The sequence below is a fragment of the Lycium ferocissimum genome, chromosome 1, assembly GCF_029784015.1.
Source record: "Lycium ferocissimum isolate CSIRO_LF1 chromosome 1, AGI_CSIRO_Lferr_CH_V1, whole genome shotgun sequence".
NCBI classification, from domain to species: domain Eukaryota; kingdom Viridiplantae; phylum Streptophyta; class Magnoliopsida; order Solanales; family Solanaceae; genus Lycium; species Lycium ferocissimum.
This window is the reverse complement of record NC_081342.1, coordinates 3,223,527-3,246,658: the sequence shown is the minus strand read 5'-3', so window position 1 is coordinate 3,246,658 and position 23,132 is coordinate 3,223,527. Positions and strand designations below refer to the sequence as shown.

The 23,132-nt window shown below is 31.7% G+C and overlaps 3 protein-coding genes across 4 annotated transcripts; all 3 read left to right on the top strand.

Moving 5' to 3' along the window:
* Nucleotides 1–5,657: 5,657 nt before the first annotated feature.
* Nucleotides 5,658–12,268, top strand: LOC132059831 (protein PHR1-LIKE 3-like). 2 transcript variants are annotated; one of them, XM_059452744.1, is made up of 7 exons: nt 5,658–6,168; nt 8,131–8,207; nt 9,028–9,082; nt 10,253–10,331; nt 10,419–10,488; nt 11,617–12,017; nt 12,140–12,268. In XM_059452744.1, the coding sequence occupies exons 1-6, from the start codon at nt 5,949–5,951 to the stop codon at nt 12,004–12,006; spliced, it is 891 nt and encodes a 296-aa protein (XP_059308727.1). In that variant the 5' UTR covers nt 5,658–5,948; the 3' UTR covers nt 12,007–12,017; nt 12,140–12,268. The 2 variants fall into 2 exon arrangements, with proteins under 2 accessions (XP_059308727.1, XP_059308650.1); XM_059452667.1 differs by having other exon boundaries at nt 5,659–6,168; nt 11,617–12,268.
* Nucleotides 12,269–13,181: 913 nt separating this feature from the next.
* LOC132061015 (F-box protein CPR1-like) lies at nt 13,182–14,123 on the top strand. The gene has a single exon (XM_059453900.1). The coding sequence runs from the start codon at nt 13,182–13,184 to the stop codon at nt 14,121–14,123; it is 942 nt and encodes a 313-aa protein (XP_059309883.1).
* Nucleotides 14,124–18,696: 4,573 nt separating this feature from the next.
* LOC132067909 (small ubiquitin-related modifier 2-like) lies at nt 18,697–20,054 on the top strand. Its single transcript, XM_059461315.1, has 3 exons — nt 18,697–18,856; nt 19,549–19,701; nt 19,847–20,054. The coding sequence occupies exons 1-3, from the start codon at nt 18,776–18,778 to the stop codon at nt 19,913–19,915; spliced, it is 303 nt and encodes a 100-aa protein (XP_059317298.1). The 5' UTR covers nt 18,697–18,775; the 3' UTR covers nt 19,916–20,054.
* Nucleotides 20,055–23,132: the final 3,078 nt, after the last annotated feature.

Genomic DNA, 23,132 nt, shown 5'->3' with positions numbered 1-23,132 from the left:
GTTTCATTTTTTAATCAAGTATGGTTGGCACAAGACCCTACAAATCACAATAACTAAAATTCAAAGCATATTTTACAAAGAGAATCAATAATTCACATATGAATACATCATCTTACAGGCATAGCATTATCTTTATCAACATAGTCAAATTCCATACATATATTAGCTCAACTTTCAAGGATACATCATGTGAGATGCTACGTAAGTCGGGTTGTGTTTGATAGACACACCTGAGGCCAAGTTTAGAGATTTAATAGGAACAACACTTAGTTGAGGTGCTAAAATGAAGAAAAAAAAGAACAAATTTAGAGGGCCGCATATGCATTAAGCTTTTTGTTTAACTATTTTATAAAAATTATAATTCCAATTAACTATAAGAAATACCAATATAGAATTACTCAAACATGACATAACATATAATGGGTTGTTTAGTTGAGGGGATAAGTAATACTAATAATTTTCGGATGAAATACGTGATTATTTTATCTCCTGTTTGGTTGAGTTTTGCATTCTAGGAGTAGCAATTCTAGGCAATCACGTAATAAAGCATCAACATGACAAAGATACCTATCTTCAAAGGTAATCTTCCAACATTCTTTAAGAAAATTAAAGTTAAAATTCGAAATCAAAATTTATCCAAGTTTATCTAGTGTATAATTAAACACATAATTTATATTACACTCAATATACTGGGATAAGCCACCGGTGCTTTTATTTTTAATTAGATAAACCAAAAATGTATTAAAAAATATATATTCACCAGATAATTTATTGGGATAGTTTCAGAAATCTCCCCTTACGTTTAATCTTATAACACTTACTTCCCTTGTGGTTTCAGATATTACACCCACCTCCCTTATTTTGAAGTTTTTGTAAACAAACTTATTTTAATGATAATCTGTCAACAACATTCCAAAATATAATTCTGTGGCATTTATATAATATTCAATACTCTTACATGACTAGTAATCCAAATTTCGTTGAAGTTTTTAATATATATATATATATTTTTTTTTGGCTTGAATTTGGATTCACAAGATGAATCAACCGATGGAAAAACTAAATTATGTTTCAAAATCTAAAGAATTAACCATAAGTATTGAGAAGTATAAATCAATGGGTAAGTTCCTTTTTGGGATAGAAAATGCTATATGCCTATTGGCGGACAAAAATTTATATAAACATTACTTTTTTCATCTAACATCAAATAATACAATTTTTAATTTGATAATTTTTCGGACTTAAGAATTATAAATAAATAATGTTCAAATATAAAAAAGTTATACGTATTTACCGGATAGTATTTTATTTCTGTGACAGTAAACCGTGTTTATTTTAATGAATTATTAACAATTTTTTGTACTTCAAATATTACATATGTAACTGAAAAGATTACATCTAAAATTTAATATGTTTTAGTAGTAGCAATTATCAAGTTTTGTAGTTTACTACAAGAAATAAATAAATGCATTCAATAAAAAATGGTGCAGAGTGGAGCACTGTAGGTGAATATTTCTAAGTCTAAAGTTAACTTTGAAGATTTTTGTCCAAAATTTAGTAGTATTCAATATGATGTCAAGAAAGGGAAATTCTGGAACATTGAATAAGTTTTATCATTAAAATAAATTTGGTTACAAAAACTTCAAAATAAAAGAGGTAGATGTAATATCTGAAAAGAAAGTGAGTGTTATAAAGTTGAATGTTCGGGTGGTCTCTGAAAGACTGAAACTATTCCTAATTTATTTGTATTCAATGCTCTATACTGATATTATAATTCCCGTATTATTGGTTTGCAAAACCAAACTACTTCACATGGTATGTTTATTAACCAAGTGGCCTGACACTTGCAGCAACCTAGTTGAAAATAATTTCCTTTTGTGAAATAAATACAAAAATTGTTTTGTGGAGATGACATTACCAAAATGTCATGTTTTGTCTTGTTTAATGTCACATTTGTGATCAAAAGAATAAAATATGGACTAGGACTACTTTAATTAATTGGTGTTTGATTAATAACCTAATAAAAAGAAACTTAGCTAATTCTACCATAGCACCTTACTTTAAAAACAGGATAGGGACAACACACCAATAAAGTAGTATAGTATATTTTTTTAGAGAAAGAAAATGATGAGATTAACCACTAATCCAAGTCATTATTAAGATAAGATTGTCTCACTAATTAACTAATGCTTAGGGTATACTTAAGTTTTAATTAATTCCACTAGGCACTAAGGGACATATTGGAGGCAATTCAAAAACCATTTCTTAGATCATAATATTAGAGTTAATTACTCAGCTTTGAGTTGACAAACACTGCAATTATGGAGTTCAAATAATTTGAAATTTATAAATTTTTGTTTCTACTATTAAATATCTTATCGGTCTCTCTTAATTTTGAAATGTCATATTTTGTTTCCGCAATAATTCAATTATACAAGGTGGTTATATGTTTAATTGAATAAAGATAAATAAACTCCCTTTTGTTATTATTATTATTTGTTGGTTTCCGACCTGGTCTTCGTTACCTACTTTTAGACCCGACCAATTTGAATATGTATGGGAAAATTTTACTTATGGCCTTATGGGTGTAATGCACTCCCGTGACTCCATTTCTAGGACTCAAATTCAAAATCTTTGCATAAGAATGGAGGGACTCCACACAATGGTTGAGCTATCATCTTCACTAATGAGATTTAAAATATAAAAAAGTAAATACACAAAAAATTAAGAAAATTAAGCATCTATTATAAATAAATAAAAATAATTTTAACCTCATGTATATAGTATAGTTCCTCATAAAAGGGGTTCACCCCCCAGCTAGTTCTGCCCGTGGGCCCACAACAACCTATGGTGGTTCATTATTATTTTTTTGACTTAACACATGTCAATATGTCATGCCTTTTTATTACTACCTCTGCACCATTTGATTAGGCATAATTTTATTTTTGTAAAAAATAATTTTTAAAATTTTTGATCTAAAATAAATTTAAATATTTGTGTGATTATAAATTATTTTATTAAAGTTAAAATGAGACTTAAAGAAAAGTGTGCCACGTAAATGGGGACGGAGAGTAATTAAGAACAGTTCCATTGGTGTTCTGTTTATTTTAGATACAACATAAGCTGATTGCCTGTAAGCTCTAACTATACCATTATTTATGAATTATGATTATGATTATGATTATGATTATGAATCTGCCAATTATTGTTGGGTATGATTATTAAAAATTTACATACCATATATAATTTTGACCCATTTTGGGCGCGAATGCTACTCTATCTGTCCCAATTTATGCGATACACTTTTCTTTTTGTCTGTCTAAAAAGAATGATATAATTCTATATTTAAAAATAATTTAATTTAAAATTTTCTCTTTTATCCTTAATAAAATGATTTACAACCACACAAATATTTATGACTTATTTTAGACCATAAGTTTTTTTAAAAAAATTCTTTCTTTCTTGAACTAGGTTTTTTTGCCTAGTCAAACTGTGAGTCTGTTTGGATTGGCCTATTGTAGGTGTTTTTACGCAATTTTATAATGTTTGAATAAGATAAAAAAAATTTAAGCACATTTAAGTTAAAATAACAAAAAATAACAAAAAGGCTTAATGTATATGCAGCCTCCTAAACTTGTCCTTTTTTTATTTTTTTTTATTTTTTATTTTGACACCTCAACTAAGTATTGTTCCTATTGAACCCCTGAACTCGTCCTCAAGTGTGTCTATCAAACCCTCTAAATCTGATTTTTATTAGAAGTAAAAAATAAATTATGGTAATGAAGGCAAAGTAATATTTTAGATATGTGATAAGATATTCTTTAGGTCATGGATATGTCGGTTTCTGATGGTTCTGCTCTTTCACTGGCAGCTTAATTAAGAGCTTACTTTTTTCCCCCTCTCAATTGCTGCCAATCTTAGCTATAAAATGACATAATTAAATTAGAATATATATATTAGTATGTTGCTACATTAAAGATAGAATACTATATAAATCAGATTATATTTAATAGACACACTTAAAGACAAATTCAGAAAGTCCAATAGAAATAACATTTGGTTGAAATGTCAAAATAGGAAAAAGAAACAAGTTAATGGGGCTGCTTATGCATTAAGCGTAACAAAATTAAAGCCATAGGATTTCTAAACTTTTTTACCCATTCCAGTGTGGCTGTTGCTCCCAAACGCACACGCAAGTATACGTGATCGTACGAGTAATATAGACTGTTAAGTCCAGATATCGATCCCACATAGACTTAGATTCTACTGTTAAGCTAATTCAAATTCGGATGAAACTATTCAAGAAAGTGAAAATCAAGATGTTTATTGTACTAAACTAAAACTGAAAAGTAAACAATTTGTGTTTTTGTGGATCGGGAATATCTCGACAAAGGTTGTAAGAATTATCGATGAGAGAAAGATCTAGGGTCATGGCTTTCGACAATCCAATCAGTTGATCTTCTGGACAATTCCACCTATTTTATTTCTGGGTTACTAGTTGACGGTTAATTATACTTTATGATATTCTCTCGAACTACTCACAAGCTATAGATGTTACTATAATGCCTATATCTCTATGATCATCGGAGTAACAAGAACACATTTATTTCTCCGTATTCAACTAAGTAGGGCTAAAGGGTATATCTCTATCCTCGATGCGAAACGATTAAATCGAACAAACTCTATTTATTTTTATTACGTACGTGAATTTCCTTTCTCAAGTCCAATTCGCGCACCACAGATAGTGTCTAATTATTGGCCAGATAATCAAACAATTAAGATCAAGAATAAATAAGTAACCCAAAATATGGAAAATCAATAGATAATAATTGTCATCAAACCAACTTTCAAGTCTTTCGCCACAACCCTAAAATTAAGAAGTTTAGCTACTCATGATTCGATCATAGACAAAAGAATCCATGAATAACCTAGGGTTGAAAAAGATGAAAAATAAAATAAACCTAGAGAGAGAAAATAGAACGGTGGCTTACAAGTCTTTGAAATAATCCCAGCACACGTTTTCAGCTAATAAAACGTCTATATATAGTCTAGAGTAAAAATAAAAAATAAGTAAACCTAATCCTAGTCGAACCGGAAAAGTTGCGTAGAACCCCGCTTTCCTTCCAGGATGCGGATGAAAAGCGTAATGTCCTGAGGCCTCCCGCTTTAACCTGATGGTAATGCTTGGGCTGGTTTTGTCCGCTTTCTTCACGCGATGCGGATGAAAAACGAGACCTTCAGTTCAATTTTTTCCTTTTAGTTCATCACTTGTGGTTTTCGACTCGTCACCTCGTCTAATCGTCATATGCTCCAAAATCAATCACTTTAAGTACAGTTTTTCATCGTTTGTCATCATCATACCTATACACATGAAATATAATGACATAAGTTCAAATATGACGATTGCATCATGAATTAAGCCATAGCGATAAAAGTCATAAGAATATGATGTAAAATGACACAAAACATGATATTTGTGCCAAATATTAGTGACAAACATACAGACTGCAGAGAGAGAGGAACACAGAGACAGAGACAGCAAAAAAAGACAAGAGGAGGACAGCACATAACAAGACAACTCTGTCTTGTCCTTTCCCCACACTATACCCCACACCCCCACTCTTTAACCCCCCCGGGGCAATCTGTCCATTGTTCTTCTTCTTTTGGGGTACCCCAAATTTTCACATTTCCCTCACTACATACCCAAAATCCCCATTTTAGGCAAACCCCATTTTTTTCCCCACCACATAGTTAAGTGCTTGCTCTTCAAAGATTCAACCTTTAAGAAATTTTCTTCATTTTTATTACATTTCAAGATTCTGGGGTCATCAAGAAAAAAAATAGTTAAGTTTATTGCTCAAAAAGATTCAACCTTTAATAAATTTTCTTCATTTTTAGGACATTTCAAGATTCTGGTTCTTCAAGAAGAAGAAAAAAAAAAAAAAGAAATGTACTCAACATTGCCTATAAGGAATTTGGGTATTGAGGAAAGTGGGGATTATTTTAATCACCATCATATTAATCATCATAATCTTTCAATTGATGGTACAAATTTGCCAGGTGATGCTTGTTTAGTTTTAACAAGTGATCCTAAGCCACGTCTTAGGTGGACAGCTGAACTCCATGAACGTTTTGTTGACGCTGTTACTCAACTTGGTGGCCCTGATAGTAAGTTAAACATTTCCTTTTTTTTTTTTTTTTTTTTTTTGAATCTGCCTTTTTTTTTTTTAAGGGAAAAATGTAAAAAAATATCTTGATTTTACTTTCTGTTAGCAAATGTGGTATGTATCCTCAGCTACAAGTTGAAGTATAGTGGAGGGTGATTTTAAATTTTACTAAAAGAATAGGGGTAATTTGGAATTTTTTTTTCTTGAAGTATTTTGAAATGTGGTGAGGGTTAAATATAATAGAGGGTTAAATTAAGATATTTCGTATAGTAGAGGGTTAAATTAAGATATTTCGTATAGTATAGGGTTAAATTAAGATATTTCGTATAGCATAGGGCGGTATTTTTGATCATTTTTCTATTTTTAATATTTGTTGCATGATTGAAGTTTGATTTTGATTTTTTTTAGAATTATAATAATTTATTGTTCTGTGTAGTATCTTTTTTGAACTTATTGGAACTTTATGGATATATGTGCTGTACATGATTCTGCAGTACCAGTAGTTCTGTAGTTTTAACTGTTTCATGGTCATGATCTTTGTGTATAATGGTTTTGGTTCTTTATAAAGTTTGAAACTGTCTTGTAGACAAAAATATACCATACTCCTAGGTGGAGTGTGTATAATTTTTTAATTTACTGAGGGCAGCCCTGTACACTAAGTATCCCGCTTTAGCAGGGTCCGGGGAAGAATCACACCCCAAGGGGTGTGATGTACATTATGCTTTAGTAGTTGTTCTTTTTCTTTTTATGGTCATACTCTTTTGTGTATTATGTAATTTTGGTTAAAGTTTGAACTTTTCTTCTAGTCATGTATTGTAGACTAGTAAAAGCAAGCCATTTGATTTGCTTTACATAACCCTCTCTCTGTCTCTCTTTTTCTTTTGGTGATTTTCCTTTCTTTAGCTCTTAAAAAGAAAGAAAGGGTCATAGTCATATTATGTTATTTTAAGGAACTTTTGTTTTCCTTATGCAAAGTACATTCTTTTTCCTATCACAAAGCTTTTATGTTCTTAATAACCTAATTATTATGGAGTATCATGATTATTGTGGGTCTTGTTGATAGAGATGTATGTATGTAGCTTTTGACCCTCTCATTTAATAAAGGTGAAACTCTACTTATTTTTCAATGGCGGCAGCAAATGTTCGATTTGTTTGAGGACTCGGTGTATTCTTAAAAAAACTTTGTCATTTTGTTTTCTTATTTATTTATACAGCTGATTGAAAACATGTTTAAATGGAGTCACATGGATAGCAAGGACTTATATAGCCGAACCCAACTTCCTCGGGCGCGTTGCATAGTTGTTGTATTTCTTTTATAGTGCTATTTTTCTGCAGAGTTTACTTCTACTTGGTGTGAATTGTGTGACATGTAAGCATATCATCATGAAAAGTAAATGGTGATGGGAACTCGTGCTTGTTGACAATATTTCGAGGAGATAAACTTTTCTGTATTTTTCTTGTAATATTCTTTGATACATGTTTCTTTCTTTTAGTTTTTGGTTGTGATTTTTCGGTACAATGAACTCCAAATTCTTCTATCACTTGTTGGGCTTCACCTTTTCTGTACAAGGTTCTTCTTTTTTATCAGTATATGTGAGAATTGTATGTTAAATTATAAATACAATCCTTCTTCTGATGATCTTTCGTGGAAACTTCACTCGGCAAACATTTAAAGAAGAGCCATTCTGAATTCCAAATTTATGCTATTTTAACTGTCTAGAAGTTCCAAGGGTCAGTTAAAAGAAACTTGGTAGATTTTGGAGTGAGGGAACTAGTAAATTGATCCATAAAGGAAACGTTTCATGTATTAATATCTCACTGCATGATATTTTTCTAATTGCAAATAGCTTTTACATTTCAAGTTGAATTGGATTAACGTTATCAGACGTACATGTACTCTTACTTAAAATAAGGTATATCAGTAGCATAATTTTAAATATGGGACTGTCATTTCGTTTTGCAGAAGCAACACCAAAAACAATTATGAGAACAATGGGGGTGAAAGGTCTGACCCTATACCATTTGAAGTCACATCTCCAGGTATGTTTTCTTCTTGCATTTTCTGATCACAATTTGCATTTGGTTCTAACCTAGTCTTTCAGAAAATGAGGTAGGACTGGGGGTGACCCATGAAAACATGACCGCCCAACCCGTTCAAGTTTGGGCGGGACTAGCTCAGCGCATTTTAGCCCATCTAAAAATTGGACTGATATGCAGCCCAAATTGACCCACAGAAACCTAGTCAAAATATTTTCAAAAAGACATTTTTGTTTGTTTGTTTGATATGTTACATATAGCCATAATAAAGGAATTTTTTTTTTATTAGGACTTTAAAAAATTATACAAGAACAAACAAAGAAATTAAAACTTAGTAAGAATTGAGCGGGTTGTGTTATGACCTGCATTTCAGCCCGTTTTAGCCAAGCCCATTTCAGGCCAAATAACTTTTGGGGGAATGACCCGCCCATTTATCCACTCAGCTCATTTTAACCCCCCTAAATCCAGCTCAACTCGCCCATTTGACACCCATAAGTAGGACCAACTTAATGTGAGCTTCAAAATATTGTTTTTATTACAACTAAATTTATTACTGGTGCCGTTCCAAAGCTTAACGCCAGTGGAAGAGGATTCAATATGGCATAGTGATTCCTTGATTTAACATTCTGCATTTCATGTTAGCAAAACGAGGATGGAGTACAATCCGATTAAGCTCTCAGTTTTATGCAAAAAATAACTAAATCAGATCCTTTAAGAAAGGTATCACTAATAATCCATTGCGACAGTTGGATAAAACTTAGAAAGATGCAGCTTATTAAGTTTGCAGGGGGGTATTAAAATCCACATCTTCGTTTCCTTGCAGAAATACCGCCTGGGGAAGCAATCTGCTAAAGAGGCAACTGAGAATTCCAAAGACGGTAAGAAGACCTTGGCATTAAATACACCAGTTTCCTGGAAATTGCTTTAATTAGTTCAGTGTCCTTGTAAGTTGCCTGTGTTTTTTTAAATCCAAAATAGTGTATATATAAGTGTAATTTGAAACTCAAGGAAAAGATTAGAGTTGCTGCTGAGTTACTTCATTTATGCTAAAAATAAAATGTCAAACACATCCAGTAAGTTCCATATTTTCCAGTAAATACGACAGTCATTATTTGTTCACGGTCAGAATCTCCCCGTTTTCCTATTCTTACCTTGTCTGGATAAGATTTGGTTTTTCTGATCTACTTCAACTCCTTAAGCATTATCACTTTATTATTCTTTAATTGTCCCTAGGAATAAGCAGTACTTTAAATTAGTAGGTAGTTGATTTTGAAAATAATTTTTTGTTGCTATAGAAGTATGCACATGCATAAAGAGGACATGATTTCTAGTGCATTATTAATAATCTTGGACATTTATTTCTATACCAGTCTAATGTGTTGAAAGATAAACAGTCTTAAGCATATATTGCTACATATGTGGTGTTTTCTTTGTTATGAACTAATCTTTTTTTTTTTTTGGTTGTAAAAGTTTCTGCCCTAAAAACTGGATATTGTTTCTTTTCTCCCCGATCCCAGAAGTTTTTTGTTGGGTGTTTCTTTTAGGGGGTTGGGGTGGGGGGCGGTAGGTGGGTGAGTGTAGGGAACAGTGTGGAGAGACACAAAAATGACGAGCTCTCAGAACTGGAGGTATTAAGTGAAGAAAAAAAGATAAAACAGATAGCTACTGGTTAAAGGATCTAAATTTACATCACAAGGTGGTTCAATCTTCGCAAATTCTCTGAACTAAGGTGGTCCAAATTTACATCACAAGGGTCTAAATTTACTATGCTATAGAAAACATTTTGGAAATTCCATCTAGGGTGCACGTTTTCCGGTTATTGATGCATATTTTGTTATTTAAATGACTGAATGTCATGGAATAAGAAAGATGTACGAATGACGATGACACCTCTGAGGGAACTATATAAATAAAAGAAGTGTATGCTATATAATTTCTCCATAATAAAGGAAGAATAGTCTTCGGATTACACTGGATATGTTGTTGTTGTTGTAAAGGAAGAATAGTCTTCGGATAAAGATAATGCTGAAATGGATGTGTGTTTGCAGTGTCATGTCCAGCAGAGAGTCAAGATACAGGTTCCTCTACATCTGGTTCATCAAGAGTTATTGCACAAGATATAAATGAGTATGTTATGTCTTTTAGAATTTTTGTGGCAAACTTTGTTCTTTCTGGTTTGCATGGACTTTGAGCTCTCTTAAATTTATTTAACAGAGGCTTACAAGTAACTGAGGCTTTGCGAGTACAGATGGAAGTCCAGCGAAGACTACATGAGCAGCTAGAGGTTGGTCCGACCCCTCTTCTTGCTCTATTGTAGTGTACTGTACTTAGTATGCGTTTGGACATAAAAAATGTGTCATCTCCACATTGAAAAAATGTGCTCACATTAGACATAATCTTGAATATCTTTTTCAGTCAGCTTTGCTCTATGTTTTTTTTTTCTGGTGTTCCCTTTTCTGTCCTTTTGTTTTATTTGTACAATGGGTAAGAGTGGTGAACAATAGCAGAGTAGGTTGCTCTAACGAGTGAACACATTGATAACATTTGGCCAGGTTGAGTTGGTGACTTTTGGCCATTTCTCGTGTAATATGTCAAGGTCTAACTTGCTTCCTCAACTCGTACCAACTGCAACATTAGTCTTATCAAGGTTATAACAACATAAAGTTAAGGGTTGTTTGGTTGGTGGTTAGAGTTATGCAGGTACAAGTAATGCAAGAATGAGTTATGCAGGGTTTAGTTATTCATTATTCATGTATTAATTATTCCATCTCTTATCTTTGCATAAAATAATACATGGATTTCCTCATAACTTATACTCCCTCTGTTTCAATTTATGTGAACCTATTTCCTTTTTAGTCCGTGCCAAAATGAATGACCTCTTTCCTAATTTGGAAACAAATTCACTTTATGAAATGATTTACAACCACACAAATATTCAAGACTTATTTTGAACCACAAGTTTCAAAAGTTTTTACTCTTTCTTAAATGTCGTGTCGTGCTCAGTCAAATGGGTTCACATAAATTGAAACGGAAGGAGTATATGTATTAGTTATGTGGGATTGTAAATTGGTAACTAAACACCATATTGGTGATGTGAATTTTATACATAGCAAATAAAATGTTACCAAACTTAGTACTGCTTATGCTGGTTGTGATACATGAATGATTCACTCTCTAACCAGCAACCGAATAGCCCCTTAGTGGTTCTTTGTTGGAATTGTGATGACGATCACTGTGGTTCTATCCCTGTCAAATGACTTTGGCTGTTTCTCATGTGTCGTATGCGTTAGTGCAACATGCTTCCTTAACAGACAAAATTCAACACCAGCTTCTTATCAAGTTTTTATACATCAGTAACTTTGTGTCACATTTCTTATATTCTAACTAAAATCTTTGTGGTTTACCAAAACAGGTACAACGCCGCCTACAGCTTCGTATAGAAGCCCAAGGAAAATACTTACAATCAATTCTTGAAAAAGCTTGTAAGGCTTTTAATAGCCAGTCCATTGAATCGAATGGCCTAGAAGTGAACAGGGAAGAGCTTTCGGAATTAGCAATGAAGGTTGCAAACGACTGTGAAGGGATCGTCAGTATCCCATCATTACCCGAGATTGGCCCGAGTATCGAGAACAAGAATGCTTGCCACGTGCCTGCCAGACTTGGCGACTGCTTTCTTGAAGACTGCTTGCAGTCAAATGGAATTGGCGCTCTAAAGAAGAGACCACGAGCTTTTACTAACGTGAACGGATTGCCTATGGAAAGCAATACAAGGGAGGTGGAATGGATGATGAGTAATACATGAACACAATCAGTGTACTTTTTCTACCACCTTTTCTGTGATGTTTCTCCTTTTTCTACATCTGTTTGAACCAAGATCAAACAATGTTGCAAATGTATGTTCTCTAAGTTTACGACCTTTAAGTATCCTTTATCAGAAATGAAGATCCTCCTGTACCAACATTATAGTTGGGCATTTCACAGTGGTGCAAATGAAGGTTTACTTACTTTCTTTTACCACAACTATTACGTCTCAATACCAAGCAAGTGGAGGACCTAATATGTTTTGTGCGTCTCATCTCAAATTGACTGGTATTACGTTTGCTGCTAACCTATCACAACCCTCTTCCTTTATATGTGTTTAGATCGACAATATGAGCAAAAACACACATGCACAATAAGTTGGAGCCTTATTTTTTTTTTTTATTTTTTTTTTTTGTGCGAATTCATCACAAATTGACTAGTTTTACCTTAGTTGTTAACCTATCGCAACACTCATTCTTCAATTGTGCTCGGATTGATAATGTAAGCAAGCTCAAACAGGCACAATTTGATCTATTTTGTTAGATTCTGAAATAAATTTAATTATATGTTTTTTTTTTTTTTTTTGGTTTACGGTCCTCAATTCTTATGCTCACATGATTGCTTGGTACTATTATACACACAAATGGCCTACGATAGATTTGTTTTGTGGCATCTATCAACTAGACAATACAAAATTCTTGTATGTCCATATGTTAATACTTCCTTATGCTTGTGGTTTGTGCTATAATTCTACAACCGATGATTACCGAATATATATATATATATATATATTTATTTTTTCTCCTGCAAATATGCAATTCTTTTGTCTAATATTAGAGGATGGAAAACTAATATACCAAATCGTATTAGTTTATGGTAGTAAAATATTAACTTTAGGTAAATAATATATATTATAATTAACTATTTTCCTCTATTTGATAGGAAAGAATCCTTCTAATTGAAGGGATTAAAAAAATACTTATTCGAATTGTTAACTATATACGTGTACATTTTTACTTCTTTTATTGGGCACCTTTTTTTTTTCCTCCTCTTTGTACAAGGAAAAGAATCCTTTTTGTTCACAACATCAAGTCTTGAAATTCTATTATCATTTTCTACACGGAACTCAAGAAATAAACCCTAAAAGAAAGCCACTCTTTTCCAACATCAGACATAATGTCAAAGAAGAAATCGCATAAGTACACTATTAATGTTCCATGTGATATCCTATTCTGCATCCTTATTAGGCTACCTGTTAAATCTTTGTTACGATTTCGATCTGTTTCTAGACCATGGAAGGACGTAATCTCCGACAAAAAATTCAAGAAAACTCACAGCAATCAATCGAAAGCGTTGGGGTGTGTAAACTTCTTGTTATTGAAATATTGTAGCAGCGAATTCAAGCTTATAATTGCCACAGAGACACAATGGTTTCCTCTAAAGGGATTCGAACGTGCTCATGTCTTATGCTCACACGATGGCTTGGTACTATTAAAGAAACGTAGGGCTTACAAGACGTTTGTTTTGTGGAATCCATCGACTAGACAATGCCTAGAGCTTGCATCATGTCCATATCTGAACAGCTACACAATTCCTCATGCTAGTGGATTGTGTTATGATCCTACCACTGATGATTACAAGGTTATATTGATCTATAAGCCGTTTTATCTTATCTACTCCTTGAGGACTTTTTGGACGAAGAAAACAACTCTCCCTATGTTAGAGCAACGTCTCTCTTCTAGTTTAAAACAAGTTACTAACAATTTTTGGTCATCATATATATGCTGTCAGGGAATTACCACCGAGGGTTGTGTATATTGGTCTCTGGATCCGGAGCTTTGCCCGTATGTAAGACGAGGTTCTACAATTATATATTATGACGCAAAGTTAGAAAAACTGAAGGAGCTTCGAGCACCAATTTTTGTAGGTGATGATAACGAGTTATTTCTTTTGACTACTTTCAAAGGTCGCCTTTGCTTATACGGTGGAGAATCCACTGACTTGAGGAGTAATGAAACCGATCTGGACATGTGGATCATGGAAGAAGATGGTTGGAAATTGTTAATGAAACTTCACTACGTACCATCAACATTGTGCGAGCGAGCATTATTTTGTTAAGACATAGTAGGCTTTTGTGTTGGACGGAGAATGGTGAAATTATCTTTAAAGGACCAAAGAATAGCCAAATTTCCATTTATTATCCTAAGAAACAAAAATTTGTTATTAAAGGTGTTATATCCGGTTATAATATTGGATATGAGTATGGTCGTGATGAATATCCAACATGTTTGGATAGTTTACATTTTCCAAAAATTGTCACGCACAAGAGGAAACGAAAAATTGTGTCCGTTTAGTTTTGTAATATTTTCTGATTCATAAATAAAGTTGTAAGGTTACCTTTGTTTACAATGTTTTATTCATGAATCCGCCTATACCTCGTTATACTTCTTTTGTTTATCAATCAAGAAAAATGGATCAGGATTGACTCATTCATTTTATGCAAAAAAAAAACAAAATGTTATGGATTTATGGACGGGATTATTTTAATAATATACAATCCAACATAAAGTATTACATCCACATAGCCATATGTTTAATTTACATCCGCATCGCCAACCATTTTTTTTTTGTTTGTTGCAACAGTGTTTATACACACGATATACAACATTATACACTTAATTTAGATAATGTCTAAACCTTATATAAAAGGGTTATTTCGGATAATATTAGAAATATGAGTCATTCCAAGTTTATATTTTCTCCAAATAGACATAAAGTGTTATTTATAGCCTTACGCCTTCTCTGTAATATGGAATTACATTTTTGTTGTGAAAGTGGGCCATTTTTATTGAAATATAAAATTGATACTATGGGGCAAAAAAAATTTCTTTTCCCACATCATTATATGTCTTTAATTTATATTAATATCCTTCTCCTATCCATTGACGGACTTGTTTATCCTTTCCTACATATAAATATAACTGAGATGAAAATAAATAAACCCTAATAGAAATCTGTTTTTTCTTCCGCCACAAATTGTCCCCAGTTAAGCCACTCATCTCCAACTGCAGACATTATATTATAATGTCAAAGAAGAAATTAGCCTTTGAAGATGATACCTCCATTCTTCCATGTGATATCATATATTGTTGCATCCTTATTAGGCTACTTGTTAAATCTTTTTTACGTTTTCGATCTGTTTCTAAGTCACGAAATGCTATAACATACGACAAAGATTTCAAGAAAGCATACCAGGATCTCTCCAAACTTTTGGGACGTGAAAAGATGTTACAAAGATTTAATACTAAGGAATTCGAGTTTATAGATTTGGATAATCCCCAATTTGTCATAGAATCGCGATGGTCGCCTTTGGCGATTTCTGAAGTGTTATGCTCACACGATGGCTTGGTACTATATATTAGTAAGACCTATGGCCTACGAGAAGTTTGTTTTGTGGAATCCATCGACTAGACAACAAAAAACTCTCGAATGTTCATATCTGAACAACTCCTCACGTCCTTATCCTAGCGGGCTGTGTTGTGATTCCATTACTAATGACTACAAGGTTATATTGATCTATAAGTCGTTTTATGTTGTCTGTTCTGCGAATAGGGATTTTTAGACAAAGAAAACAACTCTCCCTTTATTAGAGCAACGTCTCCCTTCTAGGTTAGTACGAGTAATTGATTCAAAATCATATACTTGCAGAGTTGTAGTCATGGAACTAGCACTGATGGCCGTGTATATTGGTCTCTAAATCAGAATCTTGGTCAATATGTATGTAAAGCTTCTACAATCATATACTTTGATGTGAAGTGAATTGAAGGAACTTCCTGTACCGGATTTTGTAGGTGAAAGTGAGTTGTATCGCTTGTCTATTCTGAAAGGTCGCCTTATTTTATATGGTGGTGGATCCTTTGGTATGAAATTGGACATCTGGATCATGGAACAAGATCGATTGGAATGGATGAAACTTTGCAACATAACATCAGCTTCTTGTGATTATTATGTAAAACACAATTATAAGCTTTTGTGGTGGACTGAAAATGGTGAACTTATCTTTCATGAACCATGGCATCGTGATTTTTTTATCTATAATCTTAAACAAAAACAATTAGTTAAGACAATTATATCCAATGATTCCAAGTATGTGTATAGTCTTGTAAATTCAACATGTTTGGATAGCTTATGTTTTCCTAGACAATTAGATCCAATGATTCGAAATTGTGTATAGTCCTGTAAATCCACCATTATTGGATAGCTTATGTTTTCCTAGACTTAATTAATGTCATGCACAGGAGGAAGCAACTCACTCAATCAGAATGAAGGTCCAGATTAATCTTTAATTTTTTTAAAGTTTTGTAATATTCTTATTTCTTAGTATTCCTTCTGTTTCAAGTCTATCTTTTTACTTTTTCCAAATGCTTTTTTTCTTAATAGTTAAAGCCTATTTATCGTATTTTAACGACTACATCCAATTGAAGCATCTGCAATAGGGGTGGACAAGGAAAATCGACAAGCCGTCCCAAACAGATAATTTGAATCAAATCGAAAAACATATCCGACTAGTGGTTTGGTTTGACTTGTTTTGTTATTTAAAAAAAAAAAACCGCCCATAATTGGTTTGGTTTAATTTAACTAAAAAAAAGTCAAACCAAACCAAAGCAACTCAACATTACATGTATAAATTTTTTTAATATATTTATGCATAAAAGATTTACTTATGATGTAATTTATAAATATTTCTCAATTTTTTTCATAATTTTTGTCTTTTAACATATTATTTCAAGCTTGAAAATAATATTTTTTTTGTTGAATATTTTATTACAATGTCATCGCTCCTTTTCAGATTTTTGTTATTTTCTTAAGAAACACCTTAATTGTATAGTTTAATCTTACTAGTACTAAAGAAATATTTGAAGTAAAAGTTATATTTTGTATGAAGATTTTTCCGGAAAAAGAAAACCCGAAAAATCTGAAAAAACCCAAAGTCAAAAAATCCAACTTTTAGTGGTTTTGTTTGGTTTATCAATTTAAAAATCTGACATAATTGGTTTAATTTGGTAGTTGAACCAACCCGGTTCGTGTACACCCTTAATCTGCATAAAAAAAAAAAAAAATAATCAACCAAATTATAAAGCTCATAATCGGCTTAAGTTCTCGAAAGCAAGTGAAATTGCTAATTTGCTGTACTGTTCGAGCTACCCCTGGCATTCGAGACCTTATCCAGAACTATAAATTTTGATTGAGTAACAGTACTTAGCAATAGGCTTGAGTTTCTTTTGTAGAGATTACTTACTAGATAGCTAGCTGTGTTTTGGCTATGCTATGGAGCTGTAAATGATGCACTTGGTGATTAATAAAAACCTCTTAGTTACCAAAAATTGCTAATTTGAAAAAGTCACGTTCATTGATCAAGCCCTTCCTCGAACCCCGTTCCACTAAATTCAATAAATGTCTTATAAATATTTAATTGTGTATTATTATTATTATTATTATTATTATTATTATTATTATTATTATTATAAATTTGAGGTGATTTTAGAAATATATAAATTTCAAATCCTGAATCCGCCTTATTTTCACCATTGAATTTTCAGTCTGAGAGAGAACTAATTTTCAGATTAAATCTGAAAATGACATTCTTATATGAATCATTCCTAATTAAATAACACAACTCTAGCATTAATTGCTTCCAACAAGCTAACAAATTGAGAAGCAACTCACCATAATATAGGCCATCTCTAAAAAAGTAATCTATGAATATAATTACACCTTCCTCCAAACTTAAACGGATATTTTTTTGTTAAAAATTCATCTGAAAAAAGGACAAGCTTTCCTCTGCATAATCTTTTTTCCTCAACAACAATTATTTCCAAACAGAGCAAGTTGAACTACCAATAGTAAAATATTTTGAATATTAGGGTTAAATTTATACCTTTACTCGTGACACTATATGATCAGAAGGGAAAAACTTTTGAAATAAATGTATTTATTTTTGGTAACTTTCCTCTGTGTAATCTTTTTCCTAAATAGTAATTCTTTCCAAACAGAGCAAAAGTTGAACTAGCTACTTTAATAAAATCCTTCTAGGATTCTTATTTTTTCAAATGGACAAGTTTTTAAATACTTAAATTTTAATATTAAAATATTGAGTTGATCTAGTCGAATTTAGCTTAAAAAATTAGTCAAATTGACTCACGGAAAACGAAAAATGCACATAAATTAGGACGGAGGGAGTAATTCTTTTCAAACAGAGCAAAAGTTAAACCACTAAAAATGGCTTCTTGGTCAAAAACTAATTATGCGCACGGGGTATGCCCAAGGAGCGGACACGTGGATCTATTTTATGCAACCCTATCCTACTCTACAAAGAGGACAACTTTACCGTTTATGCCTAGTTAAATTTGGATTATTGTTTTCCAAAAGCCTCTTGTTTCAAAGTATATGATTTGAAAGAAACGATTTTAAAGATATGATGTGATGAAAGTTTTCATTTTTTTGGGTTGGTTTCTTCTGCATATTCTTATTCCTCTTAGTAATTGTTTCTAATTAAATAGAGCAAAAATTGAACTACTTTTCCCTTTGCTTCTGCTTCTGGATAATACACCAATATGGGAAGAAAAACTTTTGTACTTTTTGTGACATTGTGTTTACTTCACTCCTTTTTTAGCTTTTCATCTCTCCTTATATTTCTTCCAATTGCTCTTATTTTGCCTCACTTAATTCCCTCTCTATTTTTTTCCAAGAAATTAAAAAGAAGAAAGAAAATGGCAGAACAGAAGAGAAACAAAAGACCATTTGAAGAACCAAGTGAGAAAATCAACTTAACTCTTAACATAAAATCTCAGGTTCCTCATTTCACCTTAGTTACCTTTTTTTTTTTTTTTAGGAGTTACTATCTCTATATATGTATATATATGTGTGTGTGTAAGTAACCATCCCTATATTTGTGTTAAAAAATCATGTGGTATGTATAAATAATAGTATATTTTGGACCCAATAAACGAAAAAGAATTGTGACTTAGAAACCATAAATTAAAAATCTTTGCCCCGCCTCTTTGTGTGTGGTTTGGACTGCATTTTGTAGTTTGTTTCTTTGATGTTCTTTTATTATTTTATTTCTTTGTTCAAACTGCACTGTAGTTGTTAAATAAACATGAAAATTTCGACAAAAGGGCACTTGGGATGACAATATTATTTTTTTTGAAAAAATATAATCAGAAATTGCTCTTTAAAGGCAGCAAAAACTTGAAAAAATGCACTTGGAATGTCCCTACTATTTTATTCTCCGTCATTTTAGATGATATAAAAGAGAAGAAAATGCTAACCATGAATGATGACAAGTCATGATTTTAGGTTTTTCTGCACCTGAAGTACTGTAAAACTACAGATATATTTTTTGGTCATCGTTGCACTATCATCTTTTCCTGCATTATTGTGAATTACATTTCTAATCTAAGAAATTTATTAAAAGTTTTAAGTTCTTTTCTCTTTTTTATGTGTTTTTTTTTTTTTTTTTTGTTTGTTTGTTTGTTTGTAGGATGGTACTATTTGTGGTTTCAAAGCCAATCCTAGTTCACTTATGAAGGATGTATTCAAGGCATATGCTAAGAAAAAACAAATAATAGATTACAAAACAGTTCGCTTCTTCTTCGATAACCAACGGCTTCGGTCGGGAAGGACCGTAAATGAAGTAAGACACAAATCTACATAACCTGATTATATTTAATTTATTATTAATTCGATATATTAACACTCTAGCTACACGTTCATAGCCCTCATGTTTACTTTTTTTTTTTTGTGTGTGTGTGTGTGTGTGTTTATTGGACAATATGAAGCTTGGGTTACAAGATGGTGATATGATTGATGCTATGCTGTATCAAGATGGAGGAGGTCCTGCTAACTGAGTTATTGGGATGGAAGAAATTAAAATGAAGATGATTTGTGTAATAATTTGGCTAGTTTTGAAAACATTCGTGCTACTATTTACGTGGAATTATTATGTTTTGTTAGTCTCCTACCTCTACTATAGGTGGATTCGATCCCTATGTGATGTCCATGGCTATGCATTTATAATGTTCCTTTGTTGTTGTTGTTTATAATAAGTATTATTCTATAGGATTTCTGAAAACTTCAAAATCCCAAATTATTTATAAGTAATTCAATATTTTGTTGTGACGATAACTATATTTTCTGTCATTATTAATTAGTGTGGATCATAAGATGTGGAAAAGAAATAGAAAGAAACATCATAGGATGAGATTGACACGAACACATAACTTGAGCTCATTTCTTTAAATTCTTGGCCTAACAAGTACACTATTCATACTCGTTTTGCGATTTTAGTTATTTATTTTCCACACCTGAAAATATCAATATATATTCTTTTTTTTTAATACAAAAAATGTGAAAAGTACACATTTCACACGGGAAAAAGGAGGAAAAACTGCTTCACTGCAAATGTACACATTTTTATGGAGTTTTTGCTTCTAATATTTTTTTTTAAGTGAGGATGAATATACTAAATTTTTATATTTTATGACATTGCTCTCAGAAAACTTAAAAACAAACTATATGAAACTCAAAAGGTTTCAAAAAACTCAAGGAGAGAAGAAAATCGTTCGTACTATAAAGAGATAAGGGTCAAAAACACACCCTAACAATCACTTTTTTTTTTAGTTTCATACCTAAACTATCATAAGGTTGAGAAAACTACCTAAACTATCACTATCTAGTTTGCAAAACACACCTGAACTAAATGTGTGAACTCACTCTCCAAAAGGCAAGTGAAGCTGAAATTTTCTCAAAAAAATTGTCCACATGGCATAGGTAATGCTATGGTGACACCTACATGAAAATTAAAAAAATAATATTTTAATGTATATTTTTTTTACAAAATCAGCATTTTAAAAAAAATATATGGATTTTTAAAAAATATATGAAAAAATAATAATTTTTGTAAAAAAATATAAAAAAATTTAGAAAATCAGAAAAAAAATGATTTAAAAAATGGAAAAGTTGATTTAAAAAAAAAAAATGTGAAAACTAAATAATCAGTTTTCTTATTTTTTTTAAAAAAAATAACTTTTCCATTTTTTAAACTATTTTTTTTATTTTCTATAATTTTTGATATTTTTTAACAAAAATTATTATTTTTCAGTTTGTTTTTTAAAACAAATAATTTTTTTTAACTTCCATGTTGGTGCCATTGTGACATTACTTATCCACGTGGACTACACTTGGCAACATTTTTATATAAAATGGAGAGTGTAGATCACATGCTATTCAAGAATAATTTGAGGTGTGTTTTACAAACTAGATAGTGATAGTTTAGGTAGTTTTATCAAACTTCTGATAGTTTAGGTATGAAACTCAAAAAACAGTGATAGTTGAGATGTGTTTTTGACCCTTATCTCTATTATAAATGGTTGGTCCAAAGAAAAAGCAAGAAGACAAGAAAACGAGCTTTGGTTTTAACACAATAATAGAAATTTTGGTTTTAACACAATAATAGAAATTTGACAGAGAAAGAGAATCATAATAGCCGTAGGACTTGGAAAAATGAATTGGAGTGTAAAAACAGAAAAAGCTTTTAATGAATATTAACTATAGTGATTTTCAGTGTCAGAAATGCAGATAAATTATACCCCAAAAGACGAAAGTTCCAAAAGCTATTCTCTTGCTATATCTCTTGGAGTATGTGAACGGTTAAAACTTAATTAAGAGTTCTCAATGTCATAAAAGGAGTATTATAGATATTTTATTAATTTGGACATCATTTTAAATCAGGTTTGTTGAAGTTGAAATTTTGTTTGGACATACAATTTGAATGTCTTAAATTATATTTTTTCTCATAAATATGAAAACTTCATAATTTGTGAAAACTATCAAAACTTTCATAACTCTTATACAATCTTATCAAATTATCAACTCATAGTTCAACGCTACATTAATAAATTACATATCTGTATATTTCTTTTATAAATAAATGCTCGCGATTATATGCTATTACAAACTTTCAAATACACATAATTTTACAAAGATTCACTTTCAAAAAATTAACGATGGTAACTAGCTTTTTCTTTAATATAATCATTCCACATGGTACGAAAAAATTCTTCACGCCGAGCATGAGTCTTTTTTTACAAAATATAAACTTATGAGTCAAATTTTACATTTAAAAAAAAATTGAAAGCATGATATGAAGTTGATATTTTGTGCGGATTTAATATACAAACGATGATTTGAAATCAAAATATGAAATCAGGCTCCCAAATCTTATATCCAAACGCCTACTTAACCGTATGAATCAGAAAAAGAATAGTAAGAAACTATAACATTAAAAAGACACACGATTACTCATTAATAGGTTATCCAATTTGATGAAACCAAATTCTTTCTTTCAAGACCACACTATTCTTTTGGGTTTGGGAAAATATAAACTCTCAGAACATAACAGAACTATGTAATATTTCGAAACTTCGGATAATTGAACTGACTTAACGAATTGATGTCGTTTAGGATCATAGATGATAGTAAGATGTTGGCACCCTATTCCTGCTTGAAAGAGAATTTCACCATTTCTCGTGTAGCCCAGAAACACACTATTCTTTACAAATTGATAGCAAAAGTGTGGCACGTAATCCACAAGCGCACCGTCCTCTACAAATTGATTGCAAAAGTGTGACCGGTAGCAACTAATTTTCATTGAAAACGTCCATCCATCTTGTTTCATGATCCAAACGTCCACTTCTTCACTATAGGTGTTGCCACCATATAAACCAACACAACCTTTCAAAGAAGTCAGACGAAACAGTTGATCATCACCTATAAAATCTGGTTTCGGAAGCTCTTTCAATTCATCTGATTTCACGTCAAAGTATATAATCGTAGAATTTCTATCAACTAATTGGTGAATTTCCGAATCCAAGGACCAAAATACACAACCATCCACGCTAATACCCGGACAACACTCCCGTGACTTTGCATTAAGTGCTTGTACTTTACAGGATACACTTGTTTCCTTCCTCCAGTAATTCCTATTTACATAACCAATAGCATAAAATGATTTACAAATCAATATAACCTTGTAATCATCAACACTAGAATCATAGCAAAAGCCAC

Bases quoted from the DNA above. Each gene is read 5' to 3' on its own strand.
- LOC132067909 (XM_059461315.1), top strand. From the start codon at position 18,776: ATGGCAGAACAGAAGAGAAACAAAAGACCATTTGAAGAACCAAGTGAG. The intron at 18,857-19,548 runs GTTCCTCATTTC...GTTTGTTTGTAG, and splicing joins CTCTTAACATAAAATCTCAG to GATGGTACTATTTGTGGTTT. The intron at 19,702-19,846 runs GTAAGACACAAA...GACAATATGAAG, and splicing joins CGGGAAGGACCGTAAATGAA to CTTGGGTTACAAGATGGTGA.
- LOC132061015 (XM_059453900.1), top strand. From the start codon at position 13,182: ATGTCAAAGAAGAAATCGCATAAGTACACTATTAATGTTCCATGTGAT.
- LOC132059831 (XM_059452744.1), top strand. From the start codon at position 5,949: ATGTACTCAACATTGCCTATAAGGAATTTGGGTATTGAGGAAAGTGGG. The intron at 6,169-8,130 runs GTAAGTTAAACA...TTCGTTTTGCAG, and splicing joins TCAACTTGGTGGCCCTGATA to AAGCAACACCAAAAACAATT. The intron at 8,208-9,027 runs GTATGTTTTCTT...GTTTCCTTGCAG, and splicing joins ATTTGAAGTCACATCTCCAG to AAATACCGCCTGGGGAAGCA.